At 33.6% G+C, this 21,409-nt stretch overlaps 1 protein-coding gene across 14 annotated transcripts in view; it reads left to right on the forward strand.

The window, feature by feature from the left end:
- CCDC91 (coiled-coil domain containing 91) overlaps positions 1-21,409 on the forward strand; it is a 331,952-nt gene that overhangs the window by 185,587 nt on the left and 124,956 nt on the right. For all 14 annotated transcript variants that reach the window (XM_014846902.3, XM_070494038.1, XM_044775280.2 and 11 more), the window contains one exon: positions 5,056-5,163. In XM_014846902.3, coding sequence (XP_014702388.1) covers positions 5,056-5,163 — 108 coding nt within the window. The remainder of the gene's footprint in view (positions 1-5,055; positions 5,164-21,409) is intronic.

Here is a 21,409-nt window from a genome sequence, read left to right on the forward strand (position 1 = left end):
ATATAGTCTACCTTTCAAACTTCCTTGTTCTCTCCACCCTCCCCATCCCCTTGCTAATCCCCTTGCTAATGCTGTAAGCTCAGGAGAGGCAGGCTCATGTCTGCTTTGTTCATTCTGTATCCCTAGTGCCTAGAACAGTACCTGGAATAAAGTATGCGCTTAGTAAATATTAGTTTGATAAATGAAGAATGGATAAATAATTAAATGGTTGATAAAATAGACTAAGTGCTTAGTTCATGAAGAGAAATTCACTTTACCAGGATAGAACAGCTGAGACAAGCAGGGAACTGCGTAGGTGGATCTGAATCCAGTTCTTTGTTCCACTGAGTCTTTTCATGTGATTTTGGGCACATTTCCTCACTTCAGTGTCTGTTTCTTTATCTGTAAAACAGGTATGTAGAACTCATGGAAAAAGATGGATGAATGATTGAGTAAAATGACATTCATCATTTTTTTCAAATGTCAAGTAGGCTCTCCTTTTGAATAATAAACTTATAATATGTTTGAAATTTTGAGGAAATATTATAAGGCTTGCTAACAGTTTAATAGCTTTGCAGAATTCAAAGTAATATTATGCTTAAAAAGAGTACTTACACCAGAAAAAACATAAAAGTATCCTTTCAGAGTTTTAACTTACCCTTTTGCAGATACCTTTTGGTTTTGCTTATTTTATTTTTAGTTACAAATTGGAAAATGTCTGAAATAGACTTTTGAAAAGCAAACTGTGATACTTTTGGAAGAAAGATGAAATTGTGCTTGATTTCAAATGACCCTTTACAATAATTAATTTGTCTGTAACTACGGTAGTCAAAAAGCTAAACTGAGAATATAATTAACATCAAAGTTTTAATAGTCTCTCTGTGAATAGAGAAATAATGAGGCTTGGAAATACTGAAATTATGATTAATTTCTTCAGTTCATTCAAAACATATTTGTCAAATGTCTTCTATGTATTAGGTACTGTTGTGGGTGCATTGGGTACATCAGTGAATTAGGCAAAGATTCCTCTTCCCCTAGGGCTTAAATTTTAGTGGGGCTATTTATTATACATTTTTGCCTCTAGCTTGCCTCTATACATTTAGCCTCCAGAGCTTTATACTTTTCTCATATGCTTTATACTTTATTCTCATATGCTTTATACTTTTACTCATATACTTTATACTTTTTATACTTTTCTCAACCTTTATACTTTTCATTTGTAAAGTATAACTTAGAGAACGAAATTTTCTTGCAACTTGTAAAATAATCTAATTACTGTTGCCTAAAATTAGCTATGAAGTGTTCTTTTAAGGTTATGTACTAGATACCAACATGATATTAATGTTTTGGAGGCCATCTGGTTCTTTAGACACATCTGCTCTGCGAATCTGGATGAGTCATTTAATTTGATGAGTCTAGAATCAGATCTGTAAGAATGGACTGTTTAAAGGGAGAAGAAACACAGGATTTGTTGGGACAATGGACTATAGTTTGAGTTGCAGTAGTCTACTTTGACTGTACTTCTCTACTCAGTTAAATTCCAGTGTATATTGAGTTCCATTAAAAATAGATATCTACTGCTTATCAGTGTTGGTTGGGGTGGGGTGGTTTTTGACTTATCTTTGTTTTCTATGAGTCTAATAATTGTAGAATTTATAACATAGTTTTCCCTCTGAAGAGTTTGTAGTCCTTCACACACACTATTTTATTTACTCAGAATATATCCTGTGGAGTAGAAAGAATGGATATTCCTAGTCTAAAATAATAACTTAAAAAATTGAGATCCCTGGTAGGGATTAAATATGTTCAGCAACAAATTTGCTAACTGAACTTTGGTAGTTACAGTTTGAAGCAGAGTGAACTTTCCAGTGAATATCGGTGCTGTTCATCCTATGATCTTTAAAAATATTAATCTTAGTACAAGGATCATCACTCACCAAGTAGCTATTGCATGTGTCTACTGTGTATGTACAAGGGACTCTGTAAGAAGCTGTGTGTGATATATAAAGATGAGTAAGATATAGTTCCTGTACTAAAGGAACAAGGAGTCTTGTTCACATCTTTAAAATTATTCTTAAAGAAGTATGGTAAATACTTTTCCTCAAGCTTAGTGACTTTAGTTCCCTGGGATGATACAGAAAATCGCTGATAGAACTGAGGCTAAAACTTACATATGTTGAAAATTAACAAAATGTTCCTTGCCTTTGATAGCATTTTTCTCATTATAGAATGTTTGTATACATCTTTGTTTTTCTGCCTCTACGTACCATGAGAGTCTTAATGCTTTATATGTGTTGAGAATATTTTTAAATAGCTTATAAAGGAAATAATTCTTTTATGTATCTTTTCATAGTATTGTATAAGACCAAGAGAAGACTTCTGTTTGTCTTTGGTATCTATAGAGACAATTACAGAGGGAAAAAAAATTGCAGGAAAGTGTTAAGATTAATATTCGTTTTTATACTTACAATTTATCAGAAATTTAAAGACAATTATTAGGGTATATTACATTGGAAAATAAATTTCCAGTTATGTAATGATAGATCAAGCCATAAAAGCAGGTAGCTAGTACCAGTGTGTATTTGTAAGTATGTCCATAATGGTTAATATTCTAGTTGTATGGATAGTTTTTAGAAGTTACCTCCTTTGTTTAGAGTGTGCATTAATAATCCCATTGTTGATTTTGTTAGTGCCATCGAGTCGATTCCTATTCCTAGTGACTTTGTGTACAGCATAGCAGGACCCTGCCCACCAGGGCTGGCTCATTTTTAAATAGTGTAGGCTAAATTTTTAAACAGTCTTGTTATGGCATACAAGGTCTCTTAATATCTGGCATCTTCCTACTTTCTACCTTCTTGCCTTACTATTTGCCTCCACTATTAACTCCAGCTATTCTTATCCATTTAATGTTCCCTGTGTTTAGCCCTGAGCCTTACAAGCAGGCTTCAGGCATCTTTTCTTTCTTGGATACACTCCTTACCTATACCTGTGGTGTATAGTTATATAGAGAATATTTCTAAACAGTAGACTGAAGTCAGTGAGGACAGACTTTTTTTCTTTTAGTCATTATGTCCCCAGTCCCTATCTTCATTTCTCTTTTGTAAATGGGTGGATTTAAATAACTGAATGGGGTTATAGTGGGAGGTTTGAACTATATGAAAGGCTGGCTACTTTTGCACAGCTTTTCTCTACAGCTTTGGCTCTTACTTGACTCATTGTCCTATGGTGATTGCCTCCTTGAAGTTGGAAGAAAATGAGTATAAGGTGTACAAATCAATAACTAGAGGGAAAAAATACTATTGTGTTTCTCAATTATGATGAGAAAATATTATTGTATTTCATTAATGTACCCATCCTTCCAAAGGATGTAGTCTAATTGGGTATTTAATAATTGGGTATTTAAACTGTGGGATTATTTGGAACCATGACAAATAGGTAACTGAAAACAGTTCTTTCTCTTAAGCAAAACAATTCTATCATATCCCAAGTCCCAAAAAAGCATGACACTGTTCTCTCTACGAAAGATGCTGTGAATATACCCAAGGGAACTATCTGTAACTGTACTGTTCTTTAAATTTTCTAAAGTCCAACAAGTAGTATGTTGTATTTACCAAAGGTAAATTAGAGCTGGACATTGTCTAGTCACGGTTTAAGAGGTTACATTTTGGTGCTTTATGTAAATTAATCATTATGGAATCTTTAGAGGACGTATAATGTAGAAATGAAGACCTAACGCAGTTCTTTTAAGCAGTTCTTTATATTTTGGTTAAACCTCAGTCAGAGCTTTATTTTCCTTTACTAATGTGCTAGTAATTCTCAAGCTTCAGAGTGACGACTGTTGAATTATAGGAGTAGTAGCATCATCAGACAGTCTAACATTTACAAAAGAAAGTTAATTTTCTGAAAATTTGAGACTCATCCAGAGGTTTTAAAAATATTTTTGTCTCAGTTTTTAAAGATACATGCATATTTAGTTAGCTTCTTAATGCATGTTGTTTCCAACCAAGTAAATCTATTTTCAAAACAGAGATTATTTAAGAGATTTGGCTTATTTTTCTTTTCTTGGTGAACGTGCCAAAGATCTGTTTCCTATAAGACATGTGTCTGTTTCAACTTACTATTTTGATTATGAGTAGTTTATTATCCAGATAGACCTTCAAAATAGAATATTTGCTAAAGAGTTCTTATGGATATGGTTGAGTGCATATTTTAGAATGATTTAGGATTTATAAATAGCATGTTAGATAATATTGGCAGCATGGTAAGTATAACATAGAATGCTTTAAAAAAAAAAGGAAAGGAAAAAAGATGATAATATTCTAAGCATCTCCAATAAGGAAGTGAGCGGGTGGAACATCTTCAAACGCTGATTTGGCTTCGCTTAGAACAGTATTAGTGTCTTTATATTTAACTGACTGAGGTTCCAGCATTTACACTACCCACTTAAGTTTCTCCAGTCTCCCAAATTTTATTACTTTTTCTGAATACTGCCTTGAGATTCTGACTTCCACGCTTTGACTTATACCTTTTCACATTAGGGGCATGAACTTCCTGGGGGGTAGTTCCTTTATGTTTGAAATTGCTCAGAATTTCCATCTGCTTTTACTTGACTTGTGGTCTTGAAGATCATGCTTGGCCCATGGGGTATTACAGTGTGCCGAGAGGATGTGGAGTTTTGTCAGCCAGTGAAATATGTCTGGTTTTTTTCTTTTTTTTTCTATTTTTCAGCAGCTTTCATACACTTCTCATCCTGTGTGGTCTTCACTAAACAGAATTTATATTTAACAGAACTACTCACCCTCTTTATCATCTTCTATGACTTGGCCTTTTTTAAGGAGAAGGTGTGTGGAAGGAACATCTGAGCCAAAAACTCGAGTCTTGGCAATAGGAAAGCCTATAACTGAAAGCTTAAAGTAGTGTTATATATGAATGTACTTCAGTATTCACAAAAGTGTATTTTGTAATGCAGAAGAGTATCATATTTCAGATATGTACAACTGTCAAAAAAGATTCTCATGCCAACAGTAGACTCCAAGTTTTGTTTGTGATCCAAATGACTTTTTTGCTTGTTTTTAGGCACTGCTGCAGTCTTCAGTTAAACAACAAATAGAAGCTATTGAAAAACAGTACATTTCTGCAATTGAGAAACAAGCACACAAATGTGAAGAGTTGTTAAATACTCAGGTAATAAAATTGCACATCCATTATATATTTATACTTTTCTTCTGACTCTCCTCCCCTGAGAGCTCTATAACTGTTTATTCAGTTTCGTGCCATTTACTTTCCTTGGTGTATTTTGGAGAAAAAAATATGCTTATGTAAACTCAATGTTAAAGTTTGGGAATTTTATGATAGACTAAAAATAGGATTAAAGGCCTGAAATACATGCTTCTCTCTCAAATTAATGATAATTCTTATCTTAATTTCTTGGTTAAAATATTATTCATCAAATAACAGAAGCAAAGAGGTGACTATAAGTATGTTATGGCATGTGAAATGATTTCTAGTGATATAAAACTGATAAATAATATTTGAATTTTTTAAGTACTTATTTATGTTTGAGTTACCTTTCGTTGCATATAGACATTGATTTCTATTTGAATTTTTCTGTTGAATTTTTTTGATTTAATGTCTTAGAAGTCATTAAAAACATGGTTAGCTGATTTACACTAAACAATTGAAGAGCATTTATAGATTTGTCATAGTAGAAATAATATACGCAAAATGTTCCTAGTAATATTTTTGAATAATGTAAAACTTGGCAGGTGAAAATAAAATCACCTTTATTTAAAGAACCTAGTTTATATCATGGGAAGGAAATAGACTAAGAATTAGGAAAACAGAATTAGTTGTAGAATTTAAATGGAGATTTATAAATATGCCACCCCATCCCCAAGATTAGGGTCAGTTCTATTAATTATTTTTTATCGTCATTTAAATAAATGGCTTAGAAGAAGAAATACACAGAGAATTTTATAAATTTGATGTAACAATTATACTCTTGGGTAATGAAATACCAGGTTGTCAAGGTATGAAATATATGACTTTGTTAATGGACAGAAAAATCACAAAGAAGAATTAAGGTCATAGAACTGTGAAACCTCCTAAGGCATGTGTTAGCCAGGACAGACCAGGTTATGCCCTAAACTCGCTGGCTTCAGACTGCAAAAATTTATATCTTCCTTATGCTACATAAATATTGGGGGTTATTTTGGGGCTCAGTCTCATGTTGTCTTCACCCTGGGAACTAGCCTGATAGTGTAGTTCCTATGTAGAACATTACCTGTGACCATTGCAGAGTAAAAACAAGCCCAGTCAAATTTCCGACCGGTAATTCAGTATTCTGGACTGGAAATGACACTTCCACTCCTAATTTATATCCACAGTGCCCCACCCAATCATAATGGGGCCCAGGTAGTGAGATCCTGCTGTGAACCTGGAAGAGAGAGAGCAGGAAATATTTACTAAACAGCACTAGTATACCACAGTCTGCTCTTTCGGTCACCAAATATTTGCAGTCTCCATCTCACAAGCAAATTTGCTTATCCTGGCCCCATGGGAAAAAATGTGAAAGTTTTCTCTCGCTGTGGCCTCAAGTCTAGGAACTTTGGGTGCTAGATGGGGAGTGATGTGCTACAGTCTCTACATTATCAGCTCTAGATATATAGTCCCTTTTGACCTGAAGAACTTGAAACTAAAATACCTGTTGTTTACCCCAAACTTGTCTAGTGCATAGCGTCGAGATAAAGGTAGGGTATTTGCTGTCAACACTCTCAGCAAGAAAGATGAGGATCAGACGTGCACAGCTACCATAAATATGCAACAATTCTAAAATCTCTATGGACAGATTAAGAATCTCTGACTTGGGGGTAGGATTGCTCTTTGATTTACCATGATTCTCTTTTCAGGCTTTGTGGACAGGATCTCTAGTCCATTGTTCTTTGTAGATGCTAAATTTTTCAATATCTTTGTTGGCTGTATCTAATGTGCGTATTTGAGATTATACCATTTCTCAGCCTGCTTCCTGTCTATAGAAAATTGGGAGCCTTGGGTCATTTTAGGTAGCAAATGGTCACAGTTCAGAGTAATGGTTCTTCTTGCTTCTTATCTGTTTGATTACAATCAGATCCATTTGTCAAAGGCAAACCCACAGTTATTTTAGAGACCTACTTCCTAGATTTAATGTGCTTGTATGTTTCTATCTTCGTGCTTGCCTGTCTGTGTCTCTTTTTCTTATTAAAGATTACTTTGTCAAACTTGGGTTGAAGAAATCGCAATGGTCTCTTTTCCCCAAACCATTTGATCCAAATGCAGTATGTACAGGACAGCCACAGCCTATTGGATCTTTGTTTAACGATACTTTAATCAACTGAATCTTTAACAGTGCATGTGACTAACATACTCTTGGTTTAAAACTTAAATGCAAGGCTGAATTTAGTTGGTCTTTGTTCCTCAAAGGCCTTCTTAATTGTTTATTTTATAAGTTGAGCTTAGGAAGGTGGCTATCCCTGCAAGCCTCCACATTTTTGAACTTTTCCTGTTACCTGGAATTCGATGTTGGTGAATTGTCTTTTTCTTGTGAAAACAATGCTGAACTTGTCTTTTTTTTATAATGCCTTGTCAAATATAGCCAACAGCAGAACTGGTAAATGAATTCAGCAAAGTTGCGGTTTAAAAGATTAACACACAAAAATCAATGAACAATCAGAAAGGAAATTAAGGAAGCAATTAAATTTACAATAGTATCTTAAGGAATACTAGGAATAAAGTTAACCAAGGGGGTGAAAGACTTGTACACCAAAGACTACAAAACATTGCTGAAAGAAATCAAAAATAACCTAAATAAACAGAAAGACATCCCGTGTTCATCAATTGGCAGTATTTGGTGAAGAGCACTCAGAGCTACCACAGGACGTGTAGAGGATCATAAGCAGTTCAGTGTGATGAAATGGTATCTAAAAATCCAAACACTAAAAGAGGAGTTGATTAGTAGGTAAAATCATGTAAAGTGTAAAAATGATGACCCCGCACTTGTTTTTCAAATCGTGTTTATTGAGATGCCATTTGAAATTTGAAATAAGTAAATTTATTTTAACAAAAGTAATAGCTGGGTGGTTCCTTAGGAATAATTTGGTTCAACCTTTTGTGTGTGGGGCGGTGTGTGTGTGTGTGTGTGTCTCTCTCTCTTTTTTTTTTTCTCAAATTAAGAGTTTAAGGGAAAAGGAAATTAACGCTAATGCCAAGTAGTTACAAACGTGCACTCTGGAGTCAGACTGTCTGAATTGATCCCTGGCTTTGCCACTTGACTCTGTTACCATGAAATATCCCTTAACCTCTCTGTCCCTCATTTTTGTTATCTATAAAATGTGTACACAAGTGATTCCTACCTCATAGGATTGTTATGAGTATTATATGACATCAGATTTGCATAGTGCTTAGAACAGAACTTAGCCATTCTAGTTTTTCAGTTGATATTGTCTGTATTATCATCTTTGTTATTCTTGGCCAGGATCACTTATCTGACTTCTCTCACAACCAGGGCTAGGACTCAGGTTTTCTAATTTCCAGTCTATAGAAGAAAGGCTACTTCTTTGTAGTTCATATTTTGTCTTGTGTTTGATGTAAAAAAAGTCAACCTTTAAATTTGTAAACATTTACCTTGGGGCCACTTCCAGTATATGAATGCTAGACCAACCTTTTGTATCTCTCTCTCTCTCTTCCTTAATGAGGGCCTTTTATATGACTGGCACGCCACTGGATCACATGGATATAACAGTGAACAAGACATTGTCCTTCCAGTAGTCAGGGAAGACAGATATAATTGCAAATAGTGTGATAAGTTATGATGAGGTAGTTATATGAGAGTACATTAAAGGAGTATATAACTCCTTTGTATTGAGTGAGGGAAGACTTATTGGACTTATGATGAATTCTCTCAGGGTTCGTGGATCTAAGTGAGGTCAGAACTAAGAATTTAGCATGAGAGAGGTGGACGTAATACCATATTCAAAATGGTTTAGATGAAAGAGTGTAATACAAATGTGTGTTTGGGGAGGTGAGGCCAAATGAAAGATCATTTTATGTCATAGAAAGGATTATAAAGGAACTTTTCATGGGAGAGAATCTTAGAACAACATAAATCAGTTAAATAGCTATTGTAGTTATTCACATGAGAGTGATGGTGGCCCAAACTAAGGAGAGCTTTTGATGGCTTTGAGTGATATACAGGGAACAGAAACCAGAGAATTTGTAGGGATACAAGAGAGGAAGTAAATGTTGATTGATAAAGGATGTATGTACACACACGTTTTTCTATATATAAATACGTATTTATATACATGAAGATATTTTTGTGGATGATAACCAGATATTTAGTTTTGGCAATTCAGTTAAATAGGAAACTTAAGACATAGAGCATGGTCAGGGTTGAAAATTTTGTGTTTGGGACATTGAGTTTGTAGTACTTTTCATAATTTTTGGTTGTGAGAGGTTTTCATAAATTCTAGATACAAGTTCTTTGCCAGACATATGCATTATAAATCTCAGTTTCTGGTTTCCTTTTCACTTTATTGATAGTATCTTTGATTAATTTTGATGAATTCAAGTTTATTAATTTTTCCTTTTATGGATGATGCTTTTGATGTTGTATCTAAGAAATCTTTGCCTAACCATAAGTCACAAAGATTTTCTCCTATATTTTCTTTAATACATTTTATATATTTTCTTAGGTTATGTATGTGATCCATTTTTTAAATTAGTTTGGGGTATGATGTCGGGAGATAGTGAAAGTTCTACCCCCTCCCACTGATTCCCAATATGGATATCCATTTATTCCAGCACCATTTATAAAAAAGAGTATCTTTTCCTTCATTGTATTACACTAACATCTCTAGAGAAAATCATTTGACCATATGAGTGCAGATTTTGTTCTGTTGATGTAGTGTTTTTCAACCTTGGCGCTATTGACATTTGGAGCTGAATAATTGTTGTGGGGACCGTCCTGTGTGTTCTAATATTATTAGCAGCCTCCTTCACTTCTATCCACTAGGTGCCATATCATGCCCTTGGTTGTGATAACCAAAAATGTCTCCAAATATTGCTACATGTCCCCTGGGAGGATGGGGGTGGTTAATCACCCCTCGATGAGGACCCCTGCATTGATCTAGTTTTCTATCTGTACACCAATACCATACTCTTGATTAGTATAGCTTTATTGTAGGTCTTATATTATGTAGTGTAAGAACTCCAACTTTATTCTTCTTGAGAATTGTTTGACTAGTCTAGGTAATATGCATTTCCTTATACATTTTAGAGTTAGTTTGTCAATTTCCCTAAAAAAGCCTACCGTGATTTGACTGGAATTGCATAGTCTATAGGTAAATTTAGAGAAAATTGCCGTCTTAATAATATTGAGTCTTCCAATATCCATGCACATGGTATTTTTCTCTGTGTATTAGTTCATATTTAATTTCTCTCAGTAATGTTTTATAGGTTTCAATATATAGGTCTCAGGCATACTTTGTTAAATTTATTTGTAGATGTTTCATTTTTAGGATGCTATGGTAAATGTAATTTAAAATTATATTTTCAGATTTTCTTTGCTAGGATATTAGTACAGTTGGTTTTTGTATGTTGATATTCATCCTGAGATCTTGGTAAATTAACCTTTTAAGTCTGTAGCTTTTTTTTCAGTTTGCTAAGATTTTCTTTGTACCTTGTTATGTCATCTGGGAATTACTCAGTTTTACTACTGTGTCTGCAATTTCTATGTTTTTCATTACTTTTTCTTGCCCTAATTCACCTGCTAGGACCTCCAGTATAACATTTAATAGATGTGATGACAGTTGGCATCTTGACTTATTCACAATCCTAGAGAGAAAGCACTCAATTTTTCACCCCTAAGTGTTATGTTAATTATAGGTTTTCCATAGATTCCATTTATGAGGTTGAGGAAGTTATATTCTGTTATGTTTTGCTGAGAGTTTTAAATCATGAGCAAGTGTTTAGCTTTTGACACTTTATTTTTCTACATCTATTAACATGATTATGTGTTTCTTCTCTTATATTATTAATATTATATATTCTATTAATTGATTTTATATAGCAAACCACCTTTATATTCATGGGCTAAATCCTATTGTTAATGAGAAATTATCCTTTTTATATATTGCTGGATTCAGTGGCATAAAATTTGGTTGATAATTTTTGTCTATGTTCATGGTGAATATAGGTATATAGTTTTTTTTTCCTTGTGATATCTATTTCTGGTTTTGATATCAGAGTAATACTGGTCTCATAAATGAATTGGGAAGTATTCCTTCCTCCTCTGTTTTGTAAAAGGATTTTAATAGGATTAATATTACTTCATTCTTAAATGTTTGGTAGAATCCACTGGAGAAGTCTTATGGGTCTGTAATTTTCTTTGTGAAAAGGTTTTTAATTACTAATTTTCTATTCTTTAGTAGTGTTAGTAATCTGTGTCTTTCAAGGAACTTTTGCTTTGCATCTAGGTCGTTAAATTTATTAGAAAAGCATAATGTTCTCTTATTCTTTTAGGTGTCTATAAGATCTATAGTGATGTCCCCTCTTTCATTACTGATATTGGGAATTTATATCAATTGGTTTAGGTTTATTTATTTATTAATCTTTTTTAAGAAGCAGCTTTTGGTTCCATTGATTTCTTTGTTTTTTATTTCGTTGCTGATCTGACTTTTATTATTCCTTTGAGTTTAATTTGTTCTGTTCTTTATGATTCTTAAGGTGGAAGTTCAGATGTATGATTTTAGAGCTATAGATTTCATGCTGATCACTGATTTGACTGCATCCCACATGTCTTGATATGGCACATTTTCATTTTCATTCTGTTCAAGATGTTTAAAAAAAATTTCTTAAGGTTTTTGTTTGACCTATGAAATATTTAGAAGTGTGTTTTTGACAATGTTTTCATATTTTGGGATTTTTTTCTAGCTTTCTCAGATTTCTAATTTAAAATTTTGTGTATTGAGAACATATTGTCTGTTAAATCATTTCTTTTCAATTTATTGAGACATGTTTTGTAGCTTAGCATGTATTCTATCCTCATGAGTGTACTCTGTGCACTTGAAAAGAATGTGTATTCTACTGTGGTTGGATAGAATGTTCTACAAATGTCAAATTAGGTCCATATGGTTAATAGTGTTTTTCGGTGCTTGAAAATTCAATAATTTTATTTTCTTATTCTTTCAGTTACTGAGAAAGGAGTGTTGATATATCCACCTATAATTGGTCTTTTTCTTCTTTCAATTCTGTCAGTTTTGTTTCGTGTATTTTGGGTCTTTGTTGTTGAATGCACATGGATTTATAATCACTATATCTTCCTATAGTATTTCATGTCTTAAAGTCTAGTTCGTATTATATTAACATAGTCAATTTTGCTCTATTATGCTATTTGTGTGCTTTTTCATTTTCCATTCTTTTACTTTAAAATTATTTGTGTCTTTGAAGTAAAATCTTTTGTCAACAGCATGTTATTCTATCTTGCTTTATATTCAGTCTCCCACTCTCTGCCTTTTGATTGGAGTATTTAGTCCATTCAATTTAAGATAACTCTTGATATGCCTGGATTTAAGTCTGTCATTTGCCATTGTTTTCTATTAGTCTTACATGGTTTTGGTCCTCTGTTCCCTTCTTGCTCATACCTTTTGTATTAAATATTTTTAGTATACCATTTTAAATTCTGTTGTTGTCCTATATTTTAACACGTTGATGGAGCTATAATTGATACATAATAAAGTTCACATATTTAAAGCATTTTAATAAGTTTTGGCATATGTAAAAACCCTGTGAAGCCATGAACACAGTGAAAGTAATGAACATATCCAGCATGCCTAAGGATCTCCTTGTGTTTCACTGTAATGTTTTTTCCCTCCCTGTCCTGCTCATCCTTCTTCATTCCTAGAAAGTCACTGATATAGTGACTGTATAGTATGTAGTCTACAGAATTTTTATTTAAATGAAATTATGCAATATGTACTTTTTATTGCAACATAATTATTTTAATGTTTATTAATTTTGTTCTATGTATCAATAATTTGCCCCTTTTTATTTCTGAGTAATGTTCTACTTTGTAGTTATACCACAGTTTATCCATTTGTTTGTTGATGGATATTTTGATTGTAGCCAATGTTTGGCTATTATAAATAATGCTGCTATGAGCGCTTGTGTACAAGTCTTTGTATGAACCTATGGATAAACACCCAGCAGTGGAATGGCTAGGTCATATGGTAAATGTATGTTAAACTTTACTTGTGGTAATGCTTTACATTACACCTTTGGTCAAGTGTCTTTTCAAATCTTTTCCCAATTTGTTGTTACTGTTTGTTTTCTTATGATTGAGTTTTGAGAGTTCTTTACATATTCTGGATATAAATATTTTATCACAGTCTATGGCTTGTCTTTCTCCTAATTTATTTCTAAGAACCGAAGTTTTAAATTTATATGAAATCCAATTTATCAAATTTTTTTCTGTGGATCATTCTTTTGTCATATCTAATAAGTCGTATCTCCAAGTCAAAAAGATTTTCTTCTGTGTTTTATTTTAAAAGTTTTAGTTTATAGTTTCAGATTTAGAAACTATCCAGTTGATTTTTGTTTATGGTTCTAGATATGGATTGAAGTTCTCTTTTTTTTGCACATGAATGCCCAAGCGTTACAGATTTAATTGCTGTAAAGACTTTTCTTTCACCAGTGAATTTCCTTTTTACCTTCATCAAAAATCAATTGTGTGTGTGAGTTTATTACTTAACTCTCTGTCACTTCCATTTATCTATTTGTCTATCTCAACTCCAGTACTACACTGTTTATTTACTGTAGATATTTAATAAGTCTTGAAATCAGTTAGTGTTAGTCCTCCAATATTGTTCTTATATTTCAAAGTTGTTTTAGCTATTCTAGACCCTTTGCATTTCCACGTAAATTTTACAATCAGCCAGTCAGTTTCTACAACAAAGCATGCTGGGATGTTATGAACTGTATTTACTTACACTCTGACATCCAGTGTGTGGATTTTAACACCAAGCAATTCTCCACTTCTCTGTGGACACTAACTGGGTGTCTTACAAGTGAGACTACCTACAGTTAGTGCACATCCTGCAGGTTAAGGACTCAGTCCCACAAGAGTACCCCCACTTCAGACGCCAATTGCAAGTCCTGGGCCTACCATATTCCTGACTAACTGGCTATAAGTTGGGAGTTCCCGTAAGCCCCCTCTCAGGCCAGTCACAAGTTCCCAGACCTCCCGTATTTCTGACTGACTGGCTATAGATTGGGGGTTTTCACGACCCCCTCCTGAGGTTTGATAATTTGCCAGAATAGCTCAGAGAACAGTAAACAAAGTTTGAGTATCTTAGTTTTCACTAATGATTTTTGATTGAAAGTACTATATGTCAGTTCTTGGTCAAGGTGGTTAAGAAGTATGTGGGCTCATCTTCCTCTTTTGCCTGTAAGAGAAAAACAATAAGATCTTTGTTAATGGCATAAGCACAGGTGTGAGGAGATTCGATCTGTGAATTACCTCTTGGAGGGAATCTGTCATTCAGGAACATTTCCATGAATAAGAAAGAATAAGTACTGAAATTTTTGGAATTATTTGTTGGTAGCTAGCATTACCTTCATACATCAGGACTCATTTGGCTTCATTATCTTTCAAAAACTTTTATACTGTTAATCAAATATATTTTTTTTAGAACTCAGACTTTATCACAGTAACATCTAGAAACCTGTTGCGAAGTTTAAAAAGTTGAGAAATATTATCATAATAAATAAATGTGTCATAATAATTATGTATTATCATAATAAATGAATGTAGGCAAGAAGTTAGTTTGGATTCCAAGCAAGTAAAAAGTTCTTGTTTTGTCTGTGTATAGGGCAAGGTGGAAGGTAAGAGTTCATTTTGGTTGAAAAGTGGGGTAAGACTTAAATATTAATGGATGAAAGTATCCAAGAATATAATTCAAAAGACAAAAGTATCCCAGTATTTAAAGAATTCGTTTAATTTTTAAAATTTACTTTGAACTACATTACTTTGAAATACGTTTAAAATGAAAGAAAATTATATCTGGGTTTAATTAAGATTAACACCTGATTCTTTTCTGTATGGCACAGGCATTTGATCACACTTGAATGTTATCTCTCTATCTGAAAAGATTCTTACTAAGGTCTATGTTAATATATAGTGGTTATGATGAATATCAGAGATGAGATTTAAAAAACTAAGAGTGAAGTGGAAAAAACAGTGTTGAAATTAAAAGTTTTAGCATATTTTACAAAATAACTGTATTTTTATTCCTGATATTATTCACTACAAAAGTCATTTGAATATAATTATCAGGATACTTTGTGAATATTCAGTAGTAATGAATGATTTTTTTCTTTTTTCTTGGAAACTGGTTGGTGAGAGAATTTATCATGAAGCAGGAATGGCCCTTAGACCTTGTTTCTGGATGAGGAATCAGCACCTAGACAGCATTCCCCATCCAGCTCCTACTTGGGGCTCCCAAAAATCTCACACAGGAGAAAAGGATACTAGTCTTTATATCTAATAAACTTCTGAATTGCTTTTTGTCTTTGTAGTGTTGTTTCTGACAGCAAAGGGTTATGCTCCGTCTCTGTTATTATTGTTACTGCACTAGCTTGGTATGTATAGGTAGGAGCTGTTTTGGGAACTGTATTTTTCTTTTACCACGTCTTTCCTACCCAAAAGCTTCTTGTGTGTAATCAAGGTGTAAAGCTGTGTGTGTGTGTGTGGATACTGTTAAGGAACAATTATTCTGAGACTTGTTACAATAGGGTAGGGGAGACTGTTCAGGGCAATTGTGATAGATGTCAAGACTGTTGCAATAGGGAAGAGAGATCAGGCTCAACTCCAAATACAACAACAAGTAGGGATTTAAAGCCAGGGACACAGGTTGGGGCATTGGTGGATGGAAAAGTACTATGAGACGTCAAGGGTAGGGAGATGTCTTACTAAACTGATATAACAGAATTCTTGCTAGGGGCTGGCCAAGATGTTTAGATATCAAGGATGGGGCAAGAGGATTTAATTAGATATGGAGAGTGATCAGATATGGGTAAGGGTATGGGGAATTTGATTAGATATCTAGGGTTGGGGGGATTCTCTCTAAACTGATTTAGCAGGAGTTTTGCTATGGCAAGGACAGGGGCCAAGATTGAGACCTCTTAGAGAAGAGGGCTTAGAGGAGCCTGACTGAAGTTTGGTCAAGAGATGTCTTAGTACTCATCAGGACTCAGACAGACCAATCTATATTAGTAATTATATACATATTTATTGTATGTGTGGTATCAGGTATATGAGCGATTATACACATAAGAAATCGCCTCTTCCTTCTGTTGGTCTTTGTCTTTGCATTTAGTTATGTTGCTTCAGTGGCCTCTGTCTCATCTTGTTCTGTGCTTATATCTGTATCCCTTGAGCCTCTCTACCCCTCTTCCTGTATTCATTAACATCTGTTGTCTGTGATGATCAGTCCCTTGAATAATGAGAGAAGGAACCTATATCAGCTTCTAGATATTGGGCCCGGAACTTAGGGTATTTGCTTTCACACATTCTTTCTATTCAAAATGTGTATTATTGACTTTTTTCCTTTATTTTTCATTTACAAAAAGCTATAATTTGCATACAGTAAAATTCATTCTTTTGAAAGTACAGTCCTGTGAGTTTTGATAAACACAGTCGTGTAAATACTGTCACAGTCAAAATATACAAGAATTCCATCACCTCAAAATATTTCTCTATGCTATTTATAACCAGTATTATTTTTCATCCATGATACATAGCAATTACTAATCTGTTTTATGCCTTTATAATTTTGCCTTTTCCATATCATATAAATGGAATCAAATAGTATCTTGCCTTTTGAGTCTGATTTCTTTCACTGAGTATAATACACTTCAGATGCTCCCTGTTGTACATTTGCCATTAATTTGTTCCTTCCATTACCAAGTAGTACTTCATTGTGTGGATGTGCCACAATATTTTTATCTATTCACTAGTTGAAGGAAATTTGGGTTATTTTCAGTTCTTGATGATTATTAATAAAACTGCTATAAAACATTCACGTGCAAGTTTTGGAATAAACATAAATTTTTTTTCTTTTGGATTGTAGGAGTGAGATTGTTGGTTTTTAGACAAGTGCATGCTTAACTTGATAAACTGTCAAACTATTTTCCAAAGTGGCTGTGCATTTTATATTCCCACCAGCAATGTGTGAATATTTCAGTTCATTTGCATTCCCAACAGTTCTTGATATAAGCCTGTTTGTTTGTTTTAATTTAAGCTGTTCCCATAGCCCTGTAGTGGTATCTCATTGTGGTTTTAATTTGCATTGACTTGCATTTAAGTTGTATTCAATTTGCATTTGACTAATACTGTTAAGCATCTTTTCATGTCCTCATTTACCAGCTGTATATCTTCCTTAATGAAGTAACTGTTCTCTTCTTTTGATCATTTTTTTGATTGTTAATTTTCTTATTTTGTTTTGACAGTTCTTTACATATTTTCCATTCTCGTCCTTTATCAGATATGTGATTTTCTCCCAGTCTACAGCTTGACTTTTTATTCTTGTAACAGTGTCTTTGGAAGAACAGACGTTTTTAATATTGATGAAGTTCACTTTATCAGTTTTCTCTTTGTTGTGAACTGTACTTTTGGTGTCATATTAAAGACCTTCTTTCTTAACCCAAGTCAAAAAGATTATAGGGGCCGGCCCATGGCCTGCTGGTTAAGTCTGGCTCACTCTACTTTGGCTGCCTGGTTTTGGTTCCTGCGCGGACCTACACCACTCATCAGCAGCCGTGCTGTGGCAGCATCCCACATACAAAATAGAGGAAGATTGGCACAGATCTTAGCTCAGGGCAATTCTTCCTCAAGACAAAAGAGGAGGATTGGCAACAGATGTTAGCTCAGGCTGAATTTTTCTCAGAAAGAAGAAAAGATTTTATTTTCCTCTGAAAGTTTTAGGTTTTACATTTGAGTCATTTTTGTATATGGCATGAGGTATAGAACAATGTTTGTTTGGGGTTTTTTTTTCATATATGTGTCCAATTGTTCCAGAACCATTTATGAAAATCCTTTTCTCATTAAATTGCCTTTGCACCTTTGTTGAAAATTAATTGATGATGTATGCATGGATCGTTTTTTGGACTATTTACCTTATTTTATTGCTCTATATGACAGTACCATCATAGTCTTGATTACTGTAGCTTTATAGTAAATCTTGAATTTGGTAGTGTGATTTTTCCAACTTTTTCTTTTATAAAGCTTTTTGACTCTTATTTCCTTTGTTTTTCAGTATAGCTTGTTGACTTCTACAAACAATGTTAATGTTGTTGAATCAATGAATTTATAGATCTATTGAATCTTTTGATCAATGAGTGATGACATATCTCTTCACTTGTTTGTTTCTGCTTTGATTTCTTTTATCAGTGTTTTATAGTTTTCGGTGTATGCATCGTGTACATAATTTGCTTGGTTTATAACTGTTTCATGTTTTTAGTGTAACTGTAAATGGTACTGATTTTTATACTAATTTCAAATTATTGCTAATAGAAATATGATTTTTAAAACATATAGACCTATATTGTGTGACCTTGATAAATTCACTTTATCAATGAGAAAAAAATTTTAGGAGCTTTTTTCGTTTTGGAGATTCTTCGCAGTTTTCTATACAGTTGTATTATCTTGGAATGGAAATAATGCCTTTCTTTCCTATCTGCATGCTTTTCTCTTCTTTTTCTTTTTTGCCTTATTGCATTGACTAGTATCTCCAGTACAATCTTAAATAGGAATGGTAAGAGTAGAAATTACTTCATTATTCCCAATCTTGGAGGAGAGCATTCAGCCTTTCACCATTAATTTTTTTCCTTCTGTAGTGTTTAATATGCTGTTAATCCCATCAGTAGATTTTCAACTCTGATGTTCCATTTTTCTTCTCTAGAAATTTTATTTCCATCTTAAATCTTCCATGTCTCTTCTTAATGTACTTTTTTTAAACCTTCTTGAACATATGGAATGTGGTTATAACTGTTTTAATGTCTTTATTTACTAATTCTATCATCTGTAATTTCTGGTTCAGCTTTGAATGATTTCTTTTTTTCTTCGTGATGGGTTGTGTTTGCCTGCTTCTTTTCATGCTTGTTAATTTTTGATAGGATGCCAATCATTATTAATTTTACCTTGTTAGGTGCTGGATGTTTTTATATTTTAAATACATGTTCTTTAGCTTTTCTCCTGTGATATATAATTCTTATTTGGAAATAGTCTGATCCTTTCAAGGCTTGTTTTTATATTTAGTTAGGACTGAAGAAGCTTGTAGGGTAGGGCTGATTTTGTTCTACTCCTGAGGCAATACCCTTTTGAGTACTCTAGTCAATAACCCACATTATGAGGTTTCTCCACTCTGGCTAGTGGGAACACTAATCGTTCCTGGACTTTGGGCACTGTATGAACTTTGGGGCTTGTTTCTTCTCCTTTTGGGTGTGTTTTCCCCTGACCTTAGGTAGTTTCCTCACCTGCATACGCTGGTCAGTACTCAGCCAAAGACTCAACAGAAAGGACCTTTTGCAGATCTCCGAACCTCTCTCTATGCAACTCTCTCCTCCCTGGTACTCTGCTGGGTGAAGTCTGTCTTGCTTTGGCTTTTCCAGAGTCTCTGCCTCATCAGCTCAAGGACATGGCCAAGATTAGCCTTGGATTTCCCTTCCTGCACTGAGTCCTGGAAACCGTCTTCAGCCGTAAAATGGGATATTTGTAGAGCTCACCTCATTTGTTTCCCCTCTCTCAGGACTATTCTACACTGTGTTTTGTCTTATGTCTGAGAAAGTTTTTTCATTTTTTTTTTTTCCTGTTTTTTAGTTGCTTAAGGCAGGAGGGTATCTGATTCCTGTTACTCAATTGCAATTTGAAATAAAAGTGGGTGTTAGCTTTTAAACAGGCAATGGGATGACAAAATAAAGATTAACGTATAAAGCCTAACGACTATAAACAGAAAATTAAAATAAGAAACTATGAAAAGAATTGCAGAATTCAGGAAAGGTAGGAGAAGATCTGTAAGATTTTTAACAAGTCGTTTCTCTGAAATAGCTTTACTTTATAAGACAAATGAAAATTTAGCAAACTCTTACCTCTTACTATCAATGATGTCAAAAGGTCAGAGAGGATATTAAAGTAGGTAGAAAGAACATGATTAAATTAAATATTCAATAGCGAAAATAAGATATTTTTTGAAACCTGTGACAAGTGGGTTTGATGTTGCAGAAAAATGAATTACTAATAGAAGAATAAATATGAGGAAAGTAATGCAGAGGAAATTAATGAAGATGGAAAAAAAAGAGAATATAAGAGGCTTAGGAGCCTAATCATGGAGCTTTAACATGTAAGTACTGGTAATTTTCAAAGAAGAAAAAGGACAAATGAAGCAAGAGCAACAATCAATGCATAATAAAAGAAAACTTTCAAAATCCTGAAAAATTAATCCTTGGAGAGAGAAACTGGGAGAGTACTGACAATGTCTGCAAAGTTAATAAGAAAGTATTGCCACTTTGTGGGAAAATTAAAACATATGAATGTATATATGTATACCCATACCCATATAGATACATACTTGAAAAGACATGGAAAATCACCCTGCAGACTCTTAAGGTGACCTAACATGATATCATAGAAGTGTAAAAGCCCTCTCTGAAAATTAAGCGCCTAAAACATTAAAAACTACTTCTAGACAACGTGGAGGCAAGAGAGGTGTCTTTCACATATCCATTTCTCCCTCTCTTCACCCCAAACAAATAGATTGAAAAAGAAGTTCTTAAAATGTGATTTTTCAAAATCAGATTAAAATACTGAATTCTTGAAAAAGAGAGTAAAAGATGGGACCAAAGTGGGCTAAAATTTTCTTCCATAAAATAAAATAAAAAGTTTTGGCTATTATACACAGCCAAATTTAATAAATATGACATTCTGAATGTTTGTTGAAAACTTTAATATGGCTATTATAGAATTTAAAGTAGAGCATCTACCATCAAAATAAGTGCAGAAGATAAAGGCAAATCAAACAAAATCCAACAGACAAATATAAAAATAGAGTCACTAAATAATTATAACATGTAATGCGAACTAATCATCTTCTAGATATTTGTCAAAATGTTTAATATACATTATCTTATTTATCTGTTCATTTACTCACTTTTCACTCCTTTGTCCAATATTCTACTAGAACAACAAATACTTTTGCATGTTTTATACCAAGCCTTAAGGTGGGTCCTGGAGAGAGAACAACAAAAAAGTCTATGTCCCCAAAACTTACAGCCCAGTATGGAAACCCAAACTAGTAAAACTAGTACCAGACAATAACAATAAAAAATGGAAATTAGTAGGATC

The sequence above is a fragment of the Equus asinus genome, chromosome 22, assembly GCF_041296235.1.
Source record: "Equus asinus isolate D_3611 breed Donkey chromosome 22, EquAss-T2T_v2, whole genome shotgun sequence".
In the NCBI taxonomy this organism is placed as follows: Eukaryota; Metazoa; Chordata; class Mammalia; order Perissodactyla; family Equidae; genus Equus; species Equus asinus.